Here is a 23,885-nt window from a genome sequence, read left to right as displayed (position 1 = left end):
TGTAGTTTTGGGTTTGTTTGTTTTTTGCTTTATCACACATTACACTCTGTTTTCTCTTCTAAAGAGACTTTGTTTGCAGGTCGTCTGATTGTTTAAGTGCTCGTGTTTCGGGCTCTGTTTGTCATATTTAAAGGGATGCTGCCAATTTCCAGACTGAAGTTTGGAAAATAGGATATCTTGACCAAAACATCCAAAATCCTGATATCACATCCCTGCCAGTGCATTTTTAGGACTTTTTCCTGAAAGATGAAATTTTATGAAAAACAACTACAAATCTTCCTAATACACGCTGAAAATTATTGATCCAAAAACTCTCTCCTAAAGGCAAACCTTTAATATATTATATAAAATAAACAAGAAAAATGGCAGCACAAGATGGTGGCCTTCAAAAAGCCAGGCCCTTAGTGTCCTAAAGTAAAAGGATTATTCAAGTACTGCATTCCATTTACATCAGAACAATTATAAACTTATACACTTAAATATATGGCTAGTATATTCAATTTATGCCAATACGTCCTCTAAAATCTTACATGCATGAACTTTAAATAACTTTAGCCTAGCCTCTTCTATCAAGCTGGTGCAGCTGAAGCCATTTAAGTCATTATGGCTTTTTCAATCGTTTCCAGTGTGTGTGTATTCACAATACAAACAAAGACAACTTCCACACACTGTAAAAAAAAAAGAAAAAAGAAATGCAACGACAAAATATAATTTAATCATGCTACAAATATTGGTACAACTATGAAACCAGAATTAGTTAGGTTATTCCGCTTTGTTTTCTTTTTGTATTTCTACTTAATAAGAACTCCAATTATGTCCGACTCTAATATGCACACACACACACACACACACACACACGTCCTGTGGTCATGTAGTGACTAACCCAGGGAATAAGCAGAGGTCTCATGCTGACAGGATGTCAGTGCTCAGTGGGAGACGGCTCACTAGTGGGAGCATCAAAGATTGGCTTCCACCACAGCAGAGTCACCACATTCCTCCAAGGTGCAGAAATGTATCTTTGTAGATTCTAATTGCAAAGAATTATATAAAAAGGAGTTTATATTCTGCATTATTCCAGTTTTATTCCCAAATGTCCACCTCAAACTTTCTCATTGTCTTTCCCCCTCGACAGACTTCCTAAAAGCATTCATGTAGCTCCATTTAACCATGCTGTGTCTAACAGTACAGCTGTCTTCACTTTGTACTTTACTATTGGCTCTTTTCATGACTTTGGCAGCAGCGACACAGTAAACCACCATCCTTAAAAAAAACCCTCATATACCACTCAGCACATACACTAAGGGGCAATGTGTGCAAACTTCCAGCAAAGTGCTGTGGTAAAATATTGTTGCGGAGAGGAAAAGGAATATAATGAGACATTTATTTGGTGACAGCTTCACTCACTGTGCCTCTGTTTGACGCTCGTATGAGGAGATGCCATAAATGACAAAATGGAAGTTGTGAACACAGACAGTACTTTAATTTTAGAGGCAATAATTCTGAGAATGGGCCTTCTGTAGGGCGGACATGCTTAAAGGCACAGTGTCAAATTTAGCTAAATTTACTGGTGAAGTTGCAGCTGAATATCCCTCATCTCACATCGCCCCTGTGTTGGAGAACCTATAGCTTTCAGTTAGCATCAGAGGTCAAAAGGTGTTTAGTTTGTCCTTTGTAAGTGATTTATAAAGTGCTTTTCATTGTCTTCATGACCACTCAAAGCTGCTTTACACCACCGTTTTGCCATGTACACCCATTCTCTCTGTTCATCTACTGCATGTGCAGCACTTTTTCCATCCAAATCGTTTTAACTGTCTTGCCCAGGGACGGTGAGGAATTGAACCCTCAATCTTCCAGTTGGAAGATAACACACTTTTGAAAAAAGACCATTTTTATCAGAAAAAAAACATCAATTCATTAATAAAAAGTGTTGTTCACTTATAAATAATTAAACTTACTTTACTTAAACTTAAATTTCTGCCAAATGAAAATACTTTCAATCAGAATGTAAACACCAGACCTTTAAGGTCTGTACATTACTTGTAAGTTTTTTTTTGTTTTTTTTACAACACTCCCTTTCATCTTTAACAGAAACGAACAGTAGGTCAGTAAACACTGACTTCATTTCATCCAAAGTGGGTTTTTCCCCTTTGCCTCGCTATTGTGTCCTCTCCTTTCTCATTCATTCCAAACTCCCATTGCTACACAAACCTTGTGTCTCCGAGCGCCTCCCTCCACCCGAGACTGCCACCTCCACCCCGGCTCTCCCCTGCCAAGACCATCACACACCCAAACAGGACCTGCTTTGACTGCCACTTAATTACACACCGTTTTACTCCACAGTTTACCAGTCAAAAGGAGGGGGTGAGGGGCCGGGCTGGAGGTTCGGGGGCCCCAGTATCCTCTCCATCAATGTCGGCAGCCCCAACAAAGGGGGGGTAGTTATAATGCCGCGGCCGTGCCTGCCGCTCAAAGTCACCCCATTCCTAATTGCCCTCAGAGATGGCAGATAATGGAGGAGCTTTGAAGTGAAAATGGCCCCTAATGAGCGAGAGAGAGAGAGAGAAACAGAGAGAGAGAGGGAGAGAGCGAGAGAGAGAGAGAGAGGGAAAGAAGAGAAAGCCAGTGGAGAACGAGGGATATTTAGGATGTGTGTATATGTGTGTGTGCGTGTGTGAAGACTGGATATTAGCTTGTTGATATGAAGGAGGAGATAAAATACAAGAAAAAGTGTCAGGGAGGAAGTGTATTGTGGACTTCCTGTCCTCTTCTTTCTCTCCCACTGTGCTCAGAGGAACAAAGATGAGTCCGAGACTAGAGCCTGAGACGGACGCTCAGCAGGGGGCTGCTTCATCATCCATCTTCTGTCCTCTCCTCTTCCTCACCCCTCTACCTCCAGCTTAACCTACAGGCAGGCACCTGTCCTCCCCCCGCCCCCCTCATACTTGGCTCCTCTCTCCATCTTCCCTCGCCTTATTCTCTTTCCAAAATCTACCCATCCTCTGTCCTTTTGTTGTTGTCTGTCTCTGTAAGTTTGTATCTGTGATGGACAAACAGACAGCAGCACCACTCAGTCTGGTGTCAGGGCCTTCACTATAATGAGCAGCATGCCAGGGATTCTTTGCACTGTCGCATACTTAATCACGCCGCCATGGAGACCCAAATTATTTACATACAAAGCCCTTTCCTTTTACTGCATGCTCCTTTTGTCATGCATGTTGGTACTTTCTCTTACCTTTTCTTTGTTATTGTAATGGAGAGCTTTCATCCTTTACCTATGACCTAATCAGCAGGCTATAAACTGTGGAGGCCCACAGACCCTGAGACCCCAACATATAAGAACTGCACAGACAAAGACAGTTGGGCAAATCATTATTTAATGATGAATTTCTAACCTAAAAGATTAGATGTAGAGGCTGCCTGTAGAAGTACATTTACATTCCTTTGGAAGGCCGATTGTTTTCCTGAGCTCCTTATATCACCTACTGCTGATCACATGATCTGATTTAATTTAAAATTACATTATGTGCACATTTTGTATAATACAGACGGTGGTTTATGTATGGTATTTTCAGATTAGTCTTGAGTCCGTTTACACTTTTTTATTATTATTTTTATTAACAATAATAAGCATCGTCATCATAATATACCATTTTGAGGAAGTAAAAAGAGCAAGAAGACAGATAATTCTCCAAGAAAACCTCCAAAATTACAAATTGACATTTAAAATGTTAGAACAAATAATTACATATTGTAAATTTGTGTATTGTAGTTTTTTTATTGTAGTATTTAACATTGTGGGATTTAAAGGTAACCAAATATACATTTGCAGAAAATACATTTGTAGAAAAACATGTAGAAAGAACAATCTTTGTTTTTCCATTTGTCATCTAAAGACCAATACTTTCATTATTGTTTGTACAAATATTTAAATTTCCATAATATAGGAATCTGTAATTGATGCTATCTTCCAGTCCCATCATAGAGCAGGAAAAACACAACTTTCTCCTAACACAATTCATTCCTATTTTCATTTGTTGTGCCTATCATATGTTTTATTTTCATACACAAAAATTCTGTTACGAAAAACTTTTATGTTGCATCCTTAATCTGAAAATAGGCTCTGTCAAACAAAACTATCAGACCTGACCTGAGGGAGTGTTTATATATATATATATATATATATATATACAACAGCAGGGCCTTCTCATCAAACTCCTGAACATTTCCTGGGTGATTCTTTGTGTTTTTAGTCAACCTTTAACTTGTTTGCAGTCGTCTTGTTGTTGTTGTTGTTGTTGTTGTTGTTGTTGTTGCCTCCATCTGTCTTGACATGAAATGAATCACTTCCTATGTGCATCACAGGAATCTTGCCAGGCAACACGAGATCTAATCACGACTATAGTGTGAAAAACTACTGTATATACAGGTCCTCAAAGAGTAGTTAGCATTGTGTGATCTAATTTGACAATCTGTTGATTGTCAACCGAAGGGACATTTGTTTATATTTAAACTGTATGTGGTACAGGTTTAAATAAACCATCTCAAAGTTCAAAATCTTCTCTTTGAACTCATTGGCACCAGAGAGATCCAGCAGTGTGTGATGTGACCCGTCAACAAAACACAACCTGTCTGACTGAGGACGCTGCCAAATCACTGTAATCTGCCTTTATCAGGCTCCATCAGCCGTTGTGATACTCTCTTTGGCCTTTGTGTGCCTCTCCACTGACTTGTGTTTGGATTGAGGCCTGCCATTTCAAAGGAAGCCGGCCTTCTTCCCTCGACAAAGACCAGATCCAGCAGGGCCCTGCTGTCTGAATGACAATGCCTTGAGGAATCACTTGGTATTTACTGCTGGAGAGTTGGAGTGTATTAAACATGGAGACTGATTGTTGTTGTGTTTGCCTTTACTAATTGGCTGGAAGGCAGTAAGCTGCCGTTACAATTCAGAGGGAAAACAGTGATCAGAGGGGGAGTAAGCAGGGGTGAGGTGGGGGGAGTAGACAGGGGTGGGGGTTAGTGGAAACTGCAGATAAAAAAAAAAGAAGAAAAAAGAAAAAACACGGTTGGTTGAGGTTCTGAGGACGGATGAGAAAATTAAGATTGCAAGGACATGCCAGACTGTGACATGTGGTTGAACTTGTTTATTCAAAACTAAATTGTACTGTGTGTATTCCCATATACACTCAATGAGGTCATGACCCACTTTATCAATTGTGTACAATTACGATGGGTACATAACACATACTGATTAAACGCAATTTTATTTTTGGACCCTCCGCTAAATACAACAGGGTCTCCCCGTCTGTCCTTCACCCAAACCTCAGAGACAGTCACTGTGAAATGGGGAGGAGAGGAAACGAGGACCAGAGAGACCTGGTTCCGTCAAACCAATGGGTACTTGTCTACTTAGTAATCAGGACAAGCTGTGGGAAGACTTGGCCCAAACACCCGACCACAATTTCTTCCTCCAGATTGGGAGACGACGAAGGAATAACAGAAGGGGAAACGGTGAGTGAACTTTTTTGCTGGACGAGCAGAAAAGTAGCCATCCCTGCGATGTGTTGTGAAGAAGGGACACACTGTAAGTGTGTGTGTGGGTCACAAATGGACCAAAGGCATGCAACAGTTCTTTTTTTTTGCTGACAAGAGCTGCTTCAAAAACAGAGACGCTACTCATCAACTTTTGGGTCAGAGGGAGTCCAAATTGAGTGTGTGACATGCAGCCAAGGGGGGAGGTGGGTTTGAAATCAATGCAACAGCCAAAAAGGTGGGCTCCCAAATGGTCATGGTTGAAACCAGTATTCACAGTGAATTTCCGGCCACAGTGCCATGCCTAAGTCCTCTTGATTATTTTCTGTTTTAGGGGGCTGCCGCATTTCAAAGCCTCCGCTCTGCCCATGTCTGTGATTCTGGTCTCGTCGAGGGGCCTTTATTTCAGCACAGAAAACCTGAAGCCAAATTAAAAGTGACTGTCAATCACACAAAGAGGACTCAGTCTTTGGGGTGGACCGACAGATGCTCGTAAGTCCAAGCCTGTAAGCGACACTGAGTGAGCTGATATTTGAGTGTGTTTTTTTTGTAATAGGAGGTTCTGTTACCAAATTCTATCATTCTAATTCTATAAACTCCCAAAAGCCAAGAACCACGGCTTGAGCAGTGACTGGGCCTTTGTCCTCTGAGAAGATGCTTCAGTGGAAATGTACAATCGTCCACTGTCAAAACGGGAAACAAGTCAATCAGCTGAACAACATGCAAGTCAGAGCTTTTTCACTGAAGAGGGCGCTTTTACGTTCAAGCTGAAAGTGATCAAGACACGCATGACAATGAGGGACAATGACTACATGAGTCTCTTGATGTTTTTTTTCCTAGTCTTAAATAGAGATGTTTATTTATTTTGAGGCACTCTTCTTTAGCTGGTATCTATTATACACTAATTGCCGTTGTAAGTGCACAGTGGGGTTTTTAAAGGGATACTACTGAGGAGTGCCACTTCTGTTATGTTTGTTTGTTTGTTTGTTTAAAAATGTAAAAAAAAAAGTAAACAGGAAGAGCAAGTGTAATGAAACCAGCCTGCAGTGGATATTTCATGTTTGTGCATGTGTAGTATACACTCACTATGCTGTTGTTTTATTTATTTATTTCTGCACAATGAAAACAAGAGCAGTCGAAGAGCGCAGGCTTTCCAACGAGGATTAAATCACCTGCTTTTTACACACATGCACCAGAAATTTTTACATTTGAATCCACTGGAACCAGAACTGTACCTGCTTATAGCATAGACGACCGTCGCAACATGAGCATGGCAAAATTCATCCTGATATGTTAAGATGTCACATGTGATATACACATCTGCACATGCACCATGATTCATTTCAATTGCCGACCCATCACAGAAAAATCAGATAATTTACAGATAAACCAACACAATGAAAAAATAACCTCCATGGTGGAGGTAACTAAAGGATATGGTAAAGTATAAAAAGTAATTCTATTTATGTTCAGTGTTACTTTTACACTGTGTAGATTAGGACCATATGTTCACTGACTCAGTGTTAAAATGAACTCTTTAAGTGTTGGATTAACACTGCCAATTTTACTGTGATCTGTATACAGCTCAGCTACTTTTGTAAACGGATGTGTTTTGCGTTGTTTCCCGTATGATGACACGTGAAAGTGGTCAAATGTATACTCACACAGCTTTCCCTCACTTTTAAAAGTTACCTCTATCTGTGCTTCATTTGGGATGTGGCTAATTGGGGGGCCTGGACATGAGCAGACGAGTGGGGGCCACTGTAAATTAAGTTAAAGCGGATGTACGTAAGATATATGCAATCAAAGTACAAAACTGGTCCTGTCCCCACGGCCCTCGTCCCCACAGATTTGATCAGGCTGTTGGAACAATCAAGTAAGACAAATCTATGAGGAGCTAAACCACAACATAAACAGTATATGCAGAATGAATTTTAAAATCAACTGGCTGCACCACTGTTGACAGTGAAGCCTGTATTTTGATGTAACATTACTGTAGAAGCTATTTGTTTGTTATTTAGATATTAGTTTAATAGTGTTTTTAGTCATTTAAGTAGCATGTTTAGCATCATTTTGGCCATAGAGTGGGCATCACACATTATTTAGATCAGATAATCAGAAGCAGAGAGTATTCCTTTGTTCTTGTGTTTGTTTCTGTGCTTTTGGACAATAAACCACAAAATAAACCACAGAAAAGTCAATAACCTGCAGTGGCCTTCACAGTGTTTGTCTCTTTTATTCTGGTCCCTTCAGTCATCTGACCTGAATAATACATTCATCATACATAAACTCTATGCCCAAACCAATCATATTAAATAACAACATCTTGAAAATATGCTTGACAAAACTAGCAATTTAATTTACCAAAATGTAAGTACAAACAGCACTACTAAATGCTGATAAACAAAAATGTCATTGTGATGAAAATAAAAAAGAATCCATATTCAAATGATTAAAAACACTGTCAAACCAATAACTAAATACCTAAATACAAACAAATAGCTCCTATATTTACCTTAAACCAGAGGTGGAAAGTAATGAATTACATTTACTTGCGTTACTGTAACTGAGTAGGTTTTTTGTGTACTTGTAATTTTACTTTTACGATTTTGTTTTGTAACTACTGTATTTTACAATCACAAAATGTTGGCCTGAATTTGAAAGAAAATAAAGATACAAAAACAATCATGTACCGGAAACTTTGGCAATGACTGATGATGACATCATGTGTTTACATGTTTTATTTTGTCAGCACTTTCATTCGTAAAGGTTTTGCCTTTCATTAAAAACAATTTGTTGTGCGATCATGTGTCCCCTTGTCCTTACTTATACTTAAAATGTAAATACTTCAAAGTAAAATGATATCAATACAGTGGTACTTTTACTTGAGTAGAGTCATCATACCTCTACCTTAAACTTTAATGGAATGTCAAGGTCATTTAATGAGTTAATGCAACGCATTTCTTACATATCGCTCCTTTAAAATTAAGAAAAATTATTATAATACAACTTTTAAATTTCCATTTTTATCTAAATTGTCAGTGTGGACTTTCACAACCTGTGAAAAAAAGCTGTACAGTGTGTAGTGTGATCAAGGTGTAACAGAATACAGGATCCATTTAAATTTTAAAAAAAGTTGATTAATTAATTTCACATTAATTCAACAATTATTATTTATTAGATAATAATTTAAATCAATTCACATTCATTTATTAGATTAAGTGAACTGACTATTGCCATATAAATGTTTAACTGCAATATACCAACATTTCTGGATTAAATCTTTTATTATTATTATTATGGATTCATCCAAAATCAATTTGTGGCTTAGAAAAAGTAAAAATAAAAATGCACTCATATGATGGACAGAATATCTGTTTCAATTAGTCCCATCCACATCTTCCCCCCCAGCCCTGCTGAGAAATGAAAGAACAAACCTCATGATAAAATTGAATAAACCATCCTCCAAGGTTGAATTCTTGTAATTAAGTGTAATTTAATGTATGGCAGCAAAACCATTTCCTCCTCAGATCCTGCATATACTTTTGTTTTTTGGGAAAATCACGATCACTTTGTTCTTGCCCCGGCCACCGATTGACCTTCTCCAATTGCAGCCTTTCCGTGAATAGTGGTGACATGAGACAGTGGGGCGTTTGGGGGGGGGGGGGGGGGGCTGTGTGCTATGTTGTCACAAGATGAGTTGCTCTGTACCACTTCCATATGGCTTTAGTCATCTGTTGGGCTTCTTTCCCTTCCCTTTGTCTATTTATAAATATATAAAGTCATTTGCAACGTTCTGTTCTTGACCAGAATCTGGGGATAAGAATGGAAGAAACCACCAATACACAAATTACTTCATGTTTCTCTTTAGTGTCTTTGAAGAAGTGGCTTTGTTGCATGCCGAGAGCGTCACATACTGCCACTCTGTCACGTCTCTTGGCGTCTGTTACACTGGGAGAGCAGAAAATTGCCGTGTGTTAGCTTTGTCACCACAGAACCTTCCATAACAAGGTATGTTTTTTTTCCCTCTGCGAACCTGTTGACACGAGCTAACGCCTATGAGTCATTTCGAACTCAGCACTGCATTTTCATAATCGCAGCTGTCCAGCGAGGACGGAGCTTTTCACCCCCCATGGTGTCCGTATGAATATGCTACTCTGTGTTACATCTGTCAAGTCGAAATTGGATGACAACGTGGAAGCTGTGAGCAGCACTTCCATTCCCTTCCCACTTTTAAAGAAGTGCTTTTATGGACGGCACGGTGGAACAGTGGAAAGCACCCAGCAAGCATGTCCATGTAGGCCCCATAGGGGTTATATTCGGGCTGACAATATGGGTCCTGAGCGTGGTTTCCATGGCGGTCCCACTCGTGTTTCCCCATGTGAGGAAACACGAGTGGGACCACCATTCAGTGTTGCTGATATCATATGGGACCTAAATAATTTGCCCACTTAGCACCATTTCCAGGCTACCTGAGTATGGGCATGGGCTTGAAGTGGGCAAACATGGGTGGGGCCACCATGAAACCACAGTCAAACCTTGGGACCCATATTGTATATACATATATATAAATAGTATGTATATACATAAGTATACATATAAAACATGGGGTAATGGTCCTGTCAGTGGACACATGACACTTACATTTGGACGCTCGTAGATGATGCAGGGTTCCTTGGTCCAGTGCAAAAGTTAGAATATCTACTTCCCAGTGTTGGTATCGTGACGTCCTGGCCGAAAACAGTTTTTTTTGGTTCCGCTGTCCCAATCTGCTGGATGTAACTGCATGAGGCATATTATCAATAATTATTATTATTTTTTTTTTTAAAATAACTGTTAAGAATTGGAGATTTTCACTTACAAAAAATAATCATAAAAGCCTACTTCCTTTGTGTTCACAAAATATGTTTTAGATTAATTCAATGCCCTCTAAGACTTTTTAAGGATCCGCGGGAACCCTGTGATGGTAAAATGCAGAGGATGAAGTTACCATTGAAAATGTTCAACATGTTCCTCAGCCTCTGGTGACACATCATAGTCATTTAATGTCCTAAAGGTCCAGTGTTTGAAATTTAGGAGAAATTGTTTTCATTTGGTACAAAATTGAAGATAAAATAATTACACTTAATACGTACTTAATGTGTACAATCACATAGTTATATCAGGAGTCAACTTTACGGAGCCAGTAACTTACAACAGACAAACAAACTGAAGGGTACATGGTATGGTGAGGGATATTCAGATGGAACATGCAACTTCATCAATAAATGTTGCTAAATGTTACACACTGTATCTTTAATAAATGACATTTCTTACTTATCTCCCCTTTAATGAAACAGCAAAGTTAAAAGTTTTTTTTTTAATTGAGTGAATTGGATTAACCTAGTTTTTCCATTGATGAGGTGCATAATATTTAAAGGAATCACAACAAAAAGCAAGAAGACTTGTATTCATTACATTTCACAAAGGTTAAACAGTCTCAACTATTTATTTATTTATTTAATTAACCAACCAAGGTCAATGTTAACGTGACATACCAAACATACTTCAGCTAACTGTAGTTATATAAAGTATTATAGTGGAAGATTTGGTAGTTTGCATCATATACTGTACGTCTTGACATTTGGAAAACGATAAGTAACATTACTGAAATGGATCTTTTAAACAAGTACAAGTAAAAAAAAAAGATACTTATATATAGTGATTCTGATTTGTGGTAGATGATGTAAAAATGTCACTTTTAAAGACTTTTAAAAACAAAACAAAACACATATTGAGTTATGATGGGGAAATTGTAGTTCTAGTATTCATCGTCAATTTGTAACTGGGTTTGACTCCTCTTTGATTACATGGATTCCAGCTCAAGAGCAAGTTACGAGTGGGAATGTCAGGTTGCCATTTTCAAATGATTGGCTGATGAAAGGTATAATTTGGGACTGCCAAAACAGCAACTTCAAAAGCTCCCAGTGTCATATTAGTCTGGAATGTGAAAGCTGTCCAGGCAAAAAATTATCCAATTTTCAGCTAGCTTTAATTACAAAGAGGATCCCCTTTCATTGGTGGGGCAATTGTTGTCCATTTGTGAAGACCGTTATGGAAAATGATCAAGTCAAGCATATCAAGAACCATTAAAGTTGGACTGCAGTCGAGTGTCCATGGCATGATTATATCATATTTGATATATATCCACAGATGCAGTAAAACAACCTTCAAAGAGATGGCAATGTAAATGGTCTGTATTTTTATAGTGCTTTTCTATTCTTGACGACCACTCAAAGCTGCTTTCGCCATTCATCCATTCACTCACAGTTCATCTTAGTGCAGTGCATTCAGTCATCTCTCATACCCATTCACACACTTACACACATAGGGGGTTAAGTGTCTTGCCAAAGGACACATCGGCATGTTGACTGGCTGAGCCGGGAATCAGACCCACAAACCTCCAGTTGAACGACGACTCGCTCTACCACTGAGCTACCGTCAAACAAAGAGAGTTTGTTGTGCTAAACTCAAACAGCGATGGTCATTGTCCAATCATTCAATGTCCAAAACCTACCTTCTTTAATTACTGTTGTTTATGCTTGTAAGTGGGTAAATGGTCATTTGCATTCTAGCTGTGTGGTTTTTTCTTGCCAGCAAAATAAAAAAATCTGCTGTAAGCTGTAACAGCAACTGAATTATGGAAAATCCAATTCATGATTGCAACATTTCTACTGTCTTTGTTGGTTCAACCAGCTAAGCTACATGTATTATCCTTGATTATAAGAATGAACATGTAAGTATTCTCAGACACACAAAGTTCACATATTGCGTGTGAATGCACACCAGCACCTGTTCATTTTCTCACATTTTAACACGCTATGACGCCCATCTGCAAATACTCATTCGTATACACTCTTATCATCCAATCTACATTAAAAATAATAACATAATTGGCATTGGATAATGGATTTCAATAACCCACTGGAATTGGTAGGCCATTATTAATTCAATTAATATGACATCACAAGTCAAGGACAGAAACAAAGAAGCATTTATTTTGGCGCCAACTCCAAATATTTACTTGTCTCATTATATAATAACATCCACACAAAAGAAAAATGAGGTGATCTAGGACCGCTGACCTCATCATCTTGCTTTTTTTTCATTCAGGGACATTTGTGCAGACTTCCATGAATTCATTTGTGTGTCAAGTTTTGTGAAAATGTGACTTTCCAGTCCATCACAGGGTCACAAACATGCATCCAACCTCACGCTCACTTTAGAGTTTCCAACATTTGTTCAAAGTGAGATAAGGGCATCCAATTTGCCTAATCCCCATATTGCATGTGATTGGACAGAGAACATGTAAAGTAGAGAGGTCCAACAGGTGCATCAAGTTTGGCCAATGAACTTTGCAGTAAGCCCAACACACTCACCAAAGTCCGCCCTGATCCAACGACATTTGTCTGACCATGACCCAACTCCTGGGGGCGCTATAGAGCCCTGGGGCTACAAACGGGTTTGTGCCCTGTGCCACAATCGCATTTTTCGCTGACCCAACCTCCATGCCAAATTTCAAAAGTTTTTATGCACGTTAACTCCCAGAGCGTGACGTGGGAGAAAAATAATTATCTCGACAAGAACAATAGGTTCCTCGCACTTGGTGCCAGGAGCCGTTAGCCCTGGCACATTCGTGCTTGGGCCCTCATTATTTTTGTCCCTTGGCAAATACTTCTGCCTCTCTGCCCCAACATCCCAGATCGTTTACAAACATTTTGCGACAAGGAGGTGGGATGTGTCCAGAGGCTTATTTGTAAGCCTGCAGGGTGTGGCAGGTACAGTAAGCCTCCACCTCAAAGGCAACAGCTCCCTCCCATGTAATTGCTCTTCATCAGATCAAGATGCATAACATTCCTTTAGACTGTTTCAAGTGTCTACCGCCAAAAGACACAGAACTAACTGGCATCAAAGGGGACTATCTCCAGTCTAGATCAGCAGTGGCTGATGGGATGTCATTGTGTCATTAGCTCAGGTTTCAGACTACACCCTGTTAATAAATGCATACAGGCAAAAAGCACACAGCCAATCAGGATATGTGAAGAATACTCAAGCCCAATAAGCCAGCAACCAAACCAAATAGTCGTATTCTCCCTAATAAGTGATACTCTTTATCAGTGCCAGGACCAGTGAGTTCTAGTGAGTCAGAGGAAGGACGCATCCTCAGGCAAAGCAGAGATAAGGGCCTTTGATAGAATTAAGCCAACGTCAAACAGCCAGTAGATGAGTCCTATGGAGATAAAGCAGCCAGGACTGACAGGTCTGATAATAGTCCAAACAAAGAGAAAGTGGAGATTAAGGGGTTCCTTTTCAGAGAGTTAAGTGGACTGCCCAGAGGATACTCCAAAACATGGCTCATCTGTCACAGACAGGAGGAATGGATACCATCACTGGCGCTTTGTATAGGTAAAGATAGCATCTAAGAATGTACGTCGACTATGGAAGCTAATCAAACTGGCAAGGAAAGCATGTGAAAACACACGCGCACACACACACACACACAAATGCATGCAAATAAATAACTCATTTTTATTTGGAAGGCACGTGGGCTGGAAGGTTGGTAACACTTTACATTAAACTAATAGTATGGTACTAATTATTTATTATTTCTAATGCAAGGTAATATCCACATAGCCTGGTAACGAGAATTACTTCAGGCTACTATTAGTTTTATACCTTCAGATTAAAATATTTGGGTATCAGAATTGAAATCTTGAAATTTGCCCTCCTTTATGTCCCTCACACTTTTTCCATTGTTGTGGTGCATTCAAGAAAAAAACAACGCAAGCGTATCTCAGGCTAGCCTTTGTTAGTCACTGTCAGCAACAACACTGTACACAATATTGTGCACACAAAAATAATGTAGCATGTTCATGGATAAAAATGGAATAGTACTTTGTGTGCCACTGACTTCATGTAAAACAACACCTTGGAGGGTCTAAAACTGGAAACGCGCCATTATTACTTTGCTATGAAATAAGATGGTATTACCATAGTATTACCTCCTTATTACAAAATTAATATTGTTACTGTGCTGTAATGCAAAGCAGACGACAAACATTTGTGACTCAATCGCACTATAAATTTGATAATTCTTTTCAATTTGTGCATAATGTAGCAGCTAAATATAAAGCCATATCCACAACATGTAATACAAATTTGAATTCGTGAACACATTTCCAAGAGATGTTTGGCAAATAAATTACAGCTTGATTTTGCATGTTATTTAAAACTAGTGCAGTGCCCGTGCAAACTCTGTTTTTGTGTGTTTTTTTAGTAATTGTTGGTGTGTTTGAGTGCTCACTGTTACTATTACACATATTACACTATTACTGACATTTTTATTTGTGTATGGTAGAAAGCAAAAACTGATACTGACATAATGGCATACAATAAATATAGAAAATGGAACTACATAGTTGCATAACAATTTATAAGGGTGATATTAGGTGACATGTATTTGGGTATCTGTGTACAGGTAGCAGGAGTTTAGATTAGATTTACATACATCACCCATTTAAATTTGGGACCTTGCACCCACAATTGTTGTTTGCTCAATCAAAATCTTAAGACTGTCCAAAGTAGGCTGGGCTCGAAGTGTCAGTTTATTGCACATCATGTTTTACATAGTTCTGAATAGCCACTGCATACATGTGTTTGTTGGATATACTGTATACACATACAATTGTAAAACTAAAAGGTTGGGGAAAAATTGTGCAAATTGAAAATGTATTCAGTTGGGACTATTTGTTGTTCTGTTTGCTTTAGTTCTGTCTCTGGTTTCCTGTGTTGTATTGTACTTCATCCTAGTGTGTGTACTTTGTCGAGTTTTGCTTTCTGTCCCATGTTCCCTGTTGATTGTGTGCCCCACCCTAATGTATGTTACTTATCCTAAACTTACCCTCGAATCGGTTGCACGAAAGCAGTGGCACAAAAGTTACCGTGGCTATTTATTCTTTGCTCTTTGCTTAATCTTTGCTCACACCAACGCAGTTTTTTTTTACCTTCGTTTTATTACCCTGCATTAAACATTACAGTGATGACATGTGGTTCATGTGGTACAGTGATGACATTAGTCTTGAATGACTGCATGATAAACTGATGTTTGTATTTGATTAAAATGTTTTTATTGTGATTAGAAACAGCTGAGGTTTGTAAAGGTGGTTTCAATCAAGTCAGTGACGAGAGCAATTATATAAAATACTCATTCATTCATCTGTGTTTGTGTCACATATTCACATGGAAAAGTGGAAAATCTAAATAAAGGCATGATTTACCGCATCAGAACGGTATGTGATAAAGTCAGTGACTATGTATTTGTGACCTCTGAATATCAATACACTGGCACAGAAACTTTATCTTTCAATCAGCTGGTTTTAATGCGGGTAACGTCTCTTCAGAACACCCTTTAGCGCCTTCTATCAGCCATAAACTGGTATGGCAAACAAGTCACTCTATAAGAATATTAATTGGTAATTTCACAAATCACATTCGCTTACAGTCGCAGTAGGAAAACTCATGCTGTGTTACAGTCTTCTGTCGTGTGATCGATCACGTGACTGAACACAAATCCACATCAAATGTCCTCCAGGGCAAACATGAAGGAGATTTTACACTTTAGAGTGAACTTTTCTTTTTCTTTAATCAAACTGCGAGGTAACTGTTTAAATTGCAACTATGATGATTTCAGTGGAGTGTGTAAGCGGGGAGCTCATTTGTCATCAGTGCAAAGTATTTACATCATTTTTTGATTTTTGATGTTCCAGCTGCTCATCAGTTGTGCTGGAAAGTGAGCAACAATGTAACAACAAGTGTCCCATCTTGCTCTATTTTGATTGTACAGAGAGCTTGCACATATTGTTGTGTGTGGTTGCATATTTGTTGGTGTGGCGTATTTGTAGCACATGTCTTGTCAAACTGTTTGAACACGTTTTCTCACTTTGCTATGTCTGTTTGCATGGGTTTGCTTAAGGTGTAGTGTGTCCATTGTTTATGTTACCATCTGTTAGTTTATTTTATCACTACTTTTAAGCAGTAAAGTAGAAGTTAAGAAGTAGAAGTTAAACAGTAAATTAGAAGTTGAGCAAGGACATGTAAAGCCTACATGGCCACAGTTGCCCAAACAGCCCGTTTGAAACGATATGGCTATGCTGCCACTCTGGTTCTCCTTCTTTTTTTCATGATCATCATCTTTTCCCTTTTCATTCACTTGTTTTTTGATCAAGTTGAGCACACCTGTTCAAATGTATGTATGTATGTACAAAAACTCACTAATCTTGATGAGCACATCAGGACCTGCAAACATTGGGATCTCATCCAGTTTTATGGAGATCCAATGGCTCTTGCTGGAATTCTGGTTAAAAATGCATTTTCACATTGTTTGTTCCCACTAGCCACGAAACAGGCCTCTGCCCAGACAAGACGCCCCACCCTCAACTGTAGCAACAATGGCCAGTCACACCTTCTCCAATGATAACCTCAGGTTTACTCTTGCCTGCCAGTCCTGTCACTGGTTCTTCTACAAAATCCAGCTCAAGACCCTACACCAGTCAAAGATCTGTTGTTGTAATAACAACTCTTTAGCCAGCTAACCATTCTAGATCAGTACAAGTTGTTGTGATTCATCCAGTGGTAAGTTACAGTCTGGAGGACATTACGAATCAAAACAGTAATCATGGCTTGGTTTGTGCCTGAAATCTTGAAAAGCTGCTCTCCTGCTGCAGTCAAAGCGAAACGAGTGAAGGAAAAAAAAAATGAATGATGAGCAGTTAATGCTGAGGCGGCAGAAAAGGGGAGACGGTCACAGCACTCAGCTGTAACGCACTCTGGCACAACACTAACAAAGGAAATGAGCAAACCACACAGCAAATAACAGGCTTTTATTCAACACTGTGGGCCCCGCAGCTTACATCTGGGTGCCAACTCTAGTCACTTACAAATAAATGGATTTATGAGGAATATTACACACAAATAACTGCATTTGTCTAGACGGGACATTATTTTTGATTTACTTACACTGGCAAGTTCAATTTTAACAAATACTTTTATTGGTACATGTCAGACATTTACAGCTTGCAAATTTGCACTTAGGAGTCAATGGCAGCATTCAGCAAATAAACTCAGTGTAAGACTACACAGATTGGTATTTCCTGCCAGAAAATCACAAATTACAGTTTCTTCAAAATATACATCCATGTCAAGAATGTAGTGTATTGAAATTCCACAGTTACTGTATAGGGCCTGATGCTGTTTCAAGCAACAAATGATTTACACATGAACAAATTTCCACCGGATATGGTCAAATGAATTTGGAAATAAATGCTTTAATGTATTTTAATATGGTTCTGCAGTAATTTATTTTTCCAGTATGTGAGCCAACAGGCAAAGGATAAGTTCAATTTAACTGTCCTCCACAACAAAACATGGCAGACAGAAACAATACAATACATTAACATGGTCCATATACTACTCTCACAGATTGTATTGTATTTATTTTTTATTTAAACCCAAAATGTCAGGCAGCAAGGGACTGGGTCACATAAGGATAATGGAACAAACCTGCTGAAAGTTTCATTTTGTGATATGGAGTAAATCCTGACCTAGATTAAATATGTTTTGGTGTTTCACATTAGCCAAAACACTTCACAGATTTCAAGAGTACCACTGACAAATCATAACATTCACTGTCACATTCAGCTACAGCTCTGTTTTGTACAAGTTTGTTTTTTAGTCCTTTTGCGGTGGCTCTTCCATTTGCTTTCGCATCAACTTGATTTTTAGCGTGTAATATTCCTCTTGCAGCTTGAGGACGGCCTCTTGTCTTCTCAACACAGACATTTCCAAATCCATTCGCTCTTGCAAAGAGGTGCAGTGGGCTGTGGTTGGAGAAGTAGAGCAGGGAGTATCTGGGTGTTCTCCAGAGGCCATTAAGAAGGAGGCATGGGCAGCACCAAACTGTACTACATGTGATCTCGGGAGACTGGTAAAAGCAGTCATTTTCTGTTCTCCTGGAGAGCTGGGCGGTTGTGGGTATGTAGAGAACTCGTGTCCTGTCAGTGGACATTTGTTTGTGAAACTGTCATCATCTGTGTGACTGTTCAAATCTTTTTCACATCTGAAACTGGAAATAAAAATAATCAATGAATGTGTTTAATAAGCTGTTTCACATACAGGGCCAGCACATTCAAATACCAATAAACAACCTATTTATTATACCTTATCCCCAAGGACACTGAACACAGCATTGTGTAAAGAAATATCTTCATCAACACGAAATGCCCAAAATGATGCAGGTTTCGTTGTGAGTAGAAAGCTTAAAAATGGAACTGATTCACCTAAACTTGTGCATGGGTTTGTCTTTGTTTGGCGTCATGTTGATGATTTGCAAATGGAAATTCATGTCACCAGCAGTTATGCCCCTGTTGTACGATAGCAGCTGTCAGTCACACTGGTGTCCATGAGTGGACACCAGTGTGTTCGCTAGTTTCAGGTCTTCTTCAACAACACATGATGCCAATTTTGTAAATTATGATCTCATTTAGAGGTAAAATAGATGATAAAGCACATCATCTATGTGCACAACACATATGTGTTGTGCTTTATCATCTATTTTACCTCTAAATGAGATCATAATTTACAAAATTGGCATCATGTGTTGTTGAAGAAGACCTGAAACTAGCGATGCATACCATTAACTGCTCAGGAAAAAGATTACAGATGTTGAGAAGAAGAAGCTCATTTTCCCAAAGACTTCCATTCAAAGTGAATCCAAGCTTCAGACATACAATATATTCAGATTTCATGTTAATGGTACATTCCATTTGTAGTACGTTAAGTACAGGTATGAATGCAACAAATGAATAAATAAATAAATAAACTACCGGTTTTGTTGTGTTTCCACCAAGTCTGACAATGAGCAGTCTTCTCCATCTTGGTGCAGCATATCTGAGAGGTTCATCACTGAAATCACTAATTGGGTCACAGCACTTAACTCGTCAAGGGACACACCTCCATCTGTAAATAAAAGAATGATGTCATGTCTGGATAAAAATTCTTACTTAACAGATTTAATGATACATATTATGAGTTTTTACACCAATCATGTACCTGATTGCCTTTTCTGTCGTTTGATCTCCTCCCTCGACTTTGACAGCAGATTTTCCCACTTTTTGTTGCAGTCAGAAACTGTGCGCTGAATCTGGGGAAAGGTGGTATTTATGGCTTGGGTTATTTCCTCCCACGCCTGTCTTTTATCTTGTATCGATACTCCAGTGCTACATTTTCCTCTGATTATGTCTTTCTTTTCCTGCATTAACTGGGCCAGGAGGAGACACTCCTGATCTGTCCAGTTAGGTCTTCGCTTCCTGCTGGACATTCCTTCAAGAAGCTGGAGAGGCATTTTTCTAAAAACAAAACAAAACAGAATTACACATAGACAATTTGAAAACTTGACTATTTAAAATGTTAAGGTTTGCACATTTATTTCCACTTGCCGTACATTCAAGTTACATTTCTATCCACATGTATCCAAGCTACTCGAGGATCAACAACACATAGAAATATTCCCTTGATGTTCAGTTTGTGAATGACTATCTATAGATTCCAACAGTAAGACAAGACCTAATGTCACATAGTGAAAACCTTGTTACACCTTGTTACACCAAAACTTAGTAAAGCTTATCAAATGGACACACCCATCCAACTGCTAGATAGTTTTCAGTACATACCGTCAAAGATATCAAAGTGTCCATGGTAGCTTTTATCTAAAGAACAAATTAACATCAGAAAGGCCACAAAGCCACGTTCCTTTCCTTGCTATTTAATCAAAGGCTTAAGGCCAACAGTTAACTCCAACTGTTAATAAATGACATTGTAACAGGTGTCAAATCTTGCATCAACCACCCGCCCTAACCCTGAACTAAACTAACTTATCTCTGGCTCCTACAATATGTATATACATATATATATAATGTACAGTATGCTGCTGTAGACAATCTGTTCAATGTTTTCAGAGATACAGTAGTCCTATTCTTCTTCTGACAAGTTCACAGTTCAAAGTTCTTCTTCTTCTAATGATCATTTCTGGCAGGCTGTATACCGAGAAGTGAACAGCTGCCCCCCACAGCACAAAGTTCTCAATCACAGTTTGTATTTCTTTACCACAGCTCGTCAACACAGTCCAAAGCTCCCCATCGCAGCTCCCTGATGTGTGGTTGTCACTTGAAATCCTTCCTCTTCTTCTTCTACTACCAATACTTTCCGGCAGGCTGTGTACCAAGAGGTGCAATGTTGTAATGTCATTTCAAAAAGAGTCTACTCATTCTCCTCTGACCTCTGGCATTTTTGCTGAGAAAACTGTTGCTTACTGGATATTTTCTCCGGAAATCTTAGAAATGGTTGTACGTGAAAATCCCAGTGGATAAACAATATCAGCAGCCCAGCCCATCTGGCACCAAGAATCCTGCCACACTTAAAGTCACTTAAAGGTCCAATGTGTGAAACCTTGTGTTGTCTAATGACAAACCTACCCTACAACCCTACATCCTAAACTCACCAGTGATGGGATGTAGTGTGCAGAGGAGCGTATCAAGGCTTGCTTCTTTAAGGGCCAGTGACATCACTAATGGCGTCTGAAGCCTCACTGGTTTAGGAAGTTGTTTGAGTTTTAATGTGCTTTATGAACATAATTCAACAAGTCCTCCAACTGAAACATACCTACGGGTTGTTTTGGTCAATCCCTGAATAGCAGGTCAGCCTGTGGCCATGTGGAAAGGGAACTTGGCTTGTAACCGGAGGGTCGCCGGCTCAAATCCCCACCTGGCCAAAAAAGGGTACCCAACCCAACCCCCAATGCTCCCTGGGTGCTACTCAGTGTGGCAGCCCACTGCTCCTAATTCTAGGATGGGTCAAATGCAGAGGAATACTTACCCCAAGGGGATTAATAAAAACATGAATCTTTAATACAACTCATAGGTATTTCTACTCAACTAGGCACAATGTTACAGAGGTTAAGGTTATGGCTCACAGAAGGAGTGAGGTTAGGGTTAGGGCAAAAACAAAGTCATGGTTAGGCAGTGAAAATTCAAAATAAAAATGAGCGTGTGTAAAAATGTAACATGGGAGTTGAACGCATGTCAACTACACCAAATACAAAGCTTTAACCACTAAGCAAACTGCCAGTAGATAAAACCTTGACTCAAACTGTCCTATGGTTTGTAATTCCAGCATACGACCCACAGGTACATTTCAGTCTCTTACCACAATGGATCAACTCACACTTTGTGGGTTAGTGTTGGCGATTTGTTGGAGGAACATTTTTTTTATACTGCTGTGAACATTTTGAGAATCCACTGCCCGCTTCATGTTCCCACGAACATTCAATACCTCTTACGTTGTCAAAAACACTGCAACAGTTTAAAAACAATTGTTCCCCTGTCATGAGTTATTAAAATGTTAATAAAAAATTATTCATTGATAAACATCAAGTAATTTTAGATTCCATTGTATTGTCATGTTGCATACCCATCATAAATCAAAAATAGAGATTTTAGTCATATGAATTCATTAAGATGAATTTATTTATTTAACTTGGCAGTCATTCCCATGGCTGCACTGTTGCAGTTTGTTGTATTATAAATTGATAAACATGACCTATAATATATCTGGCGGTTTGACAGTCTTTGACTAGCGGTGGGGGGACATGAAGCCTCGAGAAATTAACCTTGTAAACCATTTTGGCTGGAGAGTTCAAGAAGCTTCATCTAACCCCTCCCTTACTCATGAATGTCACGTTAACAAACTATAGTAGCTTTTGCTTTGAAGATTTGCTTCCAAGTGGTACACATCTAACCCGATCAGAATGTGTGTTGTTGATGATGTAAAAAATATAATATATATATAATAATATATATAGATATATATAATAACAAGCCTAGCTGAGACTATTTACAACAAACCAGACAATCTTCAAACTGTCAAACAGACGTTCTAAAGACTGCTTTGATGCATCGAAGTGAGTAAGTTTAAGCTCCTCAACCAACCCTCTCCTCTCCTGTGCTCAGGTTTTTATTTTCTTTTTCTTTTTATCCGGTAAATAACTGATAATAACTGATGATGAGCACCAATTCATCACCACTAGACACTGATTAAACCTTTTGTGTTCCTCTGAGGCAATCTTTCCCTTGACCTTATAATTTATTTATGTGTGAAACCATTTATTTGCATTGCCTTGAAAACCATACACTTTTCATAATCAATTATGTACTTATGAAAATACAATTATGGGTAGTATGTATATTTTCCACCAATAGACCCCTTCCCTATATGTTACACAGTGCTCCTTTTTTTCCTTTTACACATTTAGACATTGTCATGTCTGCAATGAATTACTGCCTTGTGATTGGACAAGATGAACTGGATATTTGCATGAACAAGCAGTTGAACAGTTGTACCTAATTTAGGGGTTTATTTCTTGACCGTATAGGAATCTGCCCCGTGTGGCTTTTTTCCACTTTTTAGCCACACATGATGAGATGGGATGAGTCAGCAATTCCCAAATTTCCAAAGGTTTCCCTATGGGTTAGGAATCCATCACTTTCCACTTGATCCTCCGCCAGTAGGGCTGCTGGTGCCAATCCCAGCTGACGAAAGGTAGAGAACAGGTTGCCAGTCCATTGCAAGACCAAAATATAGAAACGACCATTTGCTTTCACATCCACACCTATGATCAATTTTGAGTGTCCAATTAACCTCTGTAAGGAAACCAGAGAACCCAGAGAAAACATGCAAATTACACACAGAAAGACCCAGACCAGGAAGCAAAGCTTCTTACGTGTTCCACTGTGTGGCCCCATCTGTTTACCTGTTTCCCTGATTATTATTTGAGAATGATGAGTCATCGATTCCCAAGTATTGTTTTCATGTTTATTTTATTATGTCATCATCTTCCACCATTTAAAATGTTCAGCAAATTTCAACAATTCATTATGTCAAAATGTCCAACTCAGACACACTTGCTCACATTTCTGTGTGTGTGTGCTATTTACACTTTTTTATGCTGAACATTTTCTGCAATTTTCCACCCATTGAAAATAAACAGCAACATGAGGATTTAGCATCACCAACTGCACTGAGTGAGAAAACACATATCTTCTAGTTTGAGCTCTGATAACTCCATGGTTTCTCTGTGTTGCTTGTTTTGCTAATTTGCCCACCTCATTTTCCCTCACTCTTTTTTTAATGTGCTGGAACACACATCATTTGGTGAATGAGTGTGAAATAGACTTTGTAATAATTTAATCATTCAACATATGATCACG

General features: G+C 38.9%; 1 protein-coding gene across 2 annotated transcripts; it reads right to left on the bottom strand.

Annotated features, from left to right (window-relative positions):
• Positions 1 to 17,592: 17,592 nt before the first annotated feature.
• Positions 17,593 to 20,271, bottom strand: LOC131460536 (uncharacterized). 2 transcript variants are annotated; one of them, XM_058631131.1, is made up of 4 exons: positions 20,066 to 20,271; positions 19,675 to 19,970; positions 19,449 to 19,581; positions 17,593 to 18,688 (listed from the first exon to the last, which is right to left on the bottom strand). In XM_058631131.1, the coding sequence occupies exons 2-4, from the start codon at positions 19,964 to 19,966 to the stop codon at positions 18,295 to 18,297; spliced, it is 819 nt and encodes a 272-aa protein (XP_058487114.1). In that variant the 5' UTR covers positions 19,967 to 19,970; positions 20,066 to 20,271; the 3' UTR covers positions 17,593 to 18,294. The 2 variants fall into 2 exon arrangements, with proteins under 2 accessions (XP_058487114.1, XP_058487115.1); XM_058631132.1 differs by lacking the exon at positions 20,066 to 20,271 and having other exon boundaries at positions 19,675 to 20,059.
• Positions 20,272 to 23,885: the final 3,614 nt, after the last annotated feature.

Source organism: Solea solea, chromosome 6 (genome assembly GCF_958295425.1).
Source record: "Solea solea chromosome 6, fSolSol10.1, whole genome shotgun sequence".
NCBI lineage: Eukaryota > Metazoa > Chordata > Actinopteri > Pleuronectiformes > Soleidae > Solea > Solea solea.
This window is presented reverse-complemented; position numbering and strand designations above follow the sequence as displayed.

What these genes read in the sequence shown, in the direction of transcription:
- LOC131460536 (XM_058631131.1), bottom strand. Translation starts at nt 19,966, where the DNA reads ATGCCTCTCCAGCTTCTTGAAGGAATGTCCAGCAGGAAGCGAAGACCT. An exon ending in ACGACAGAAAAGGCAATCAG is followed by an intron (nt 19,582 to 19,674) that starts GTACATGATTGG and finishes TTTTATTTACAG; the next exon opens with ATGGAGGTGTGTCCCTTGAC. An exon ending in GTGGAAACACAACAAAACCG is followed by an intron (nt 18,689 to 19,448) that starts GTAGTTTATTTA and finishes TTTTATTTCCAG; the next exon opens with TTTCAGATGTGAAAAAGATT.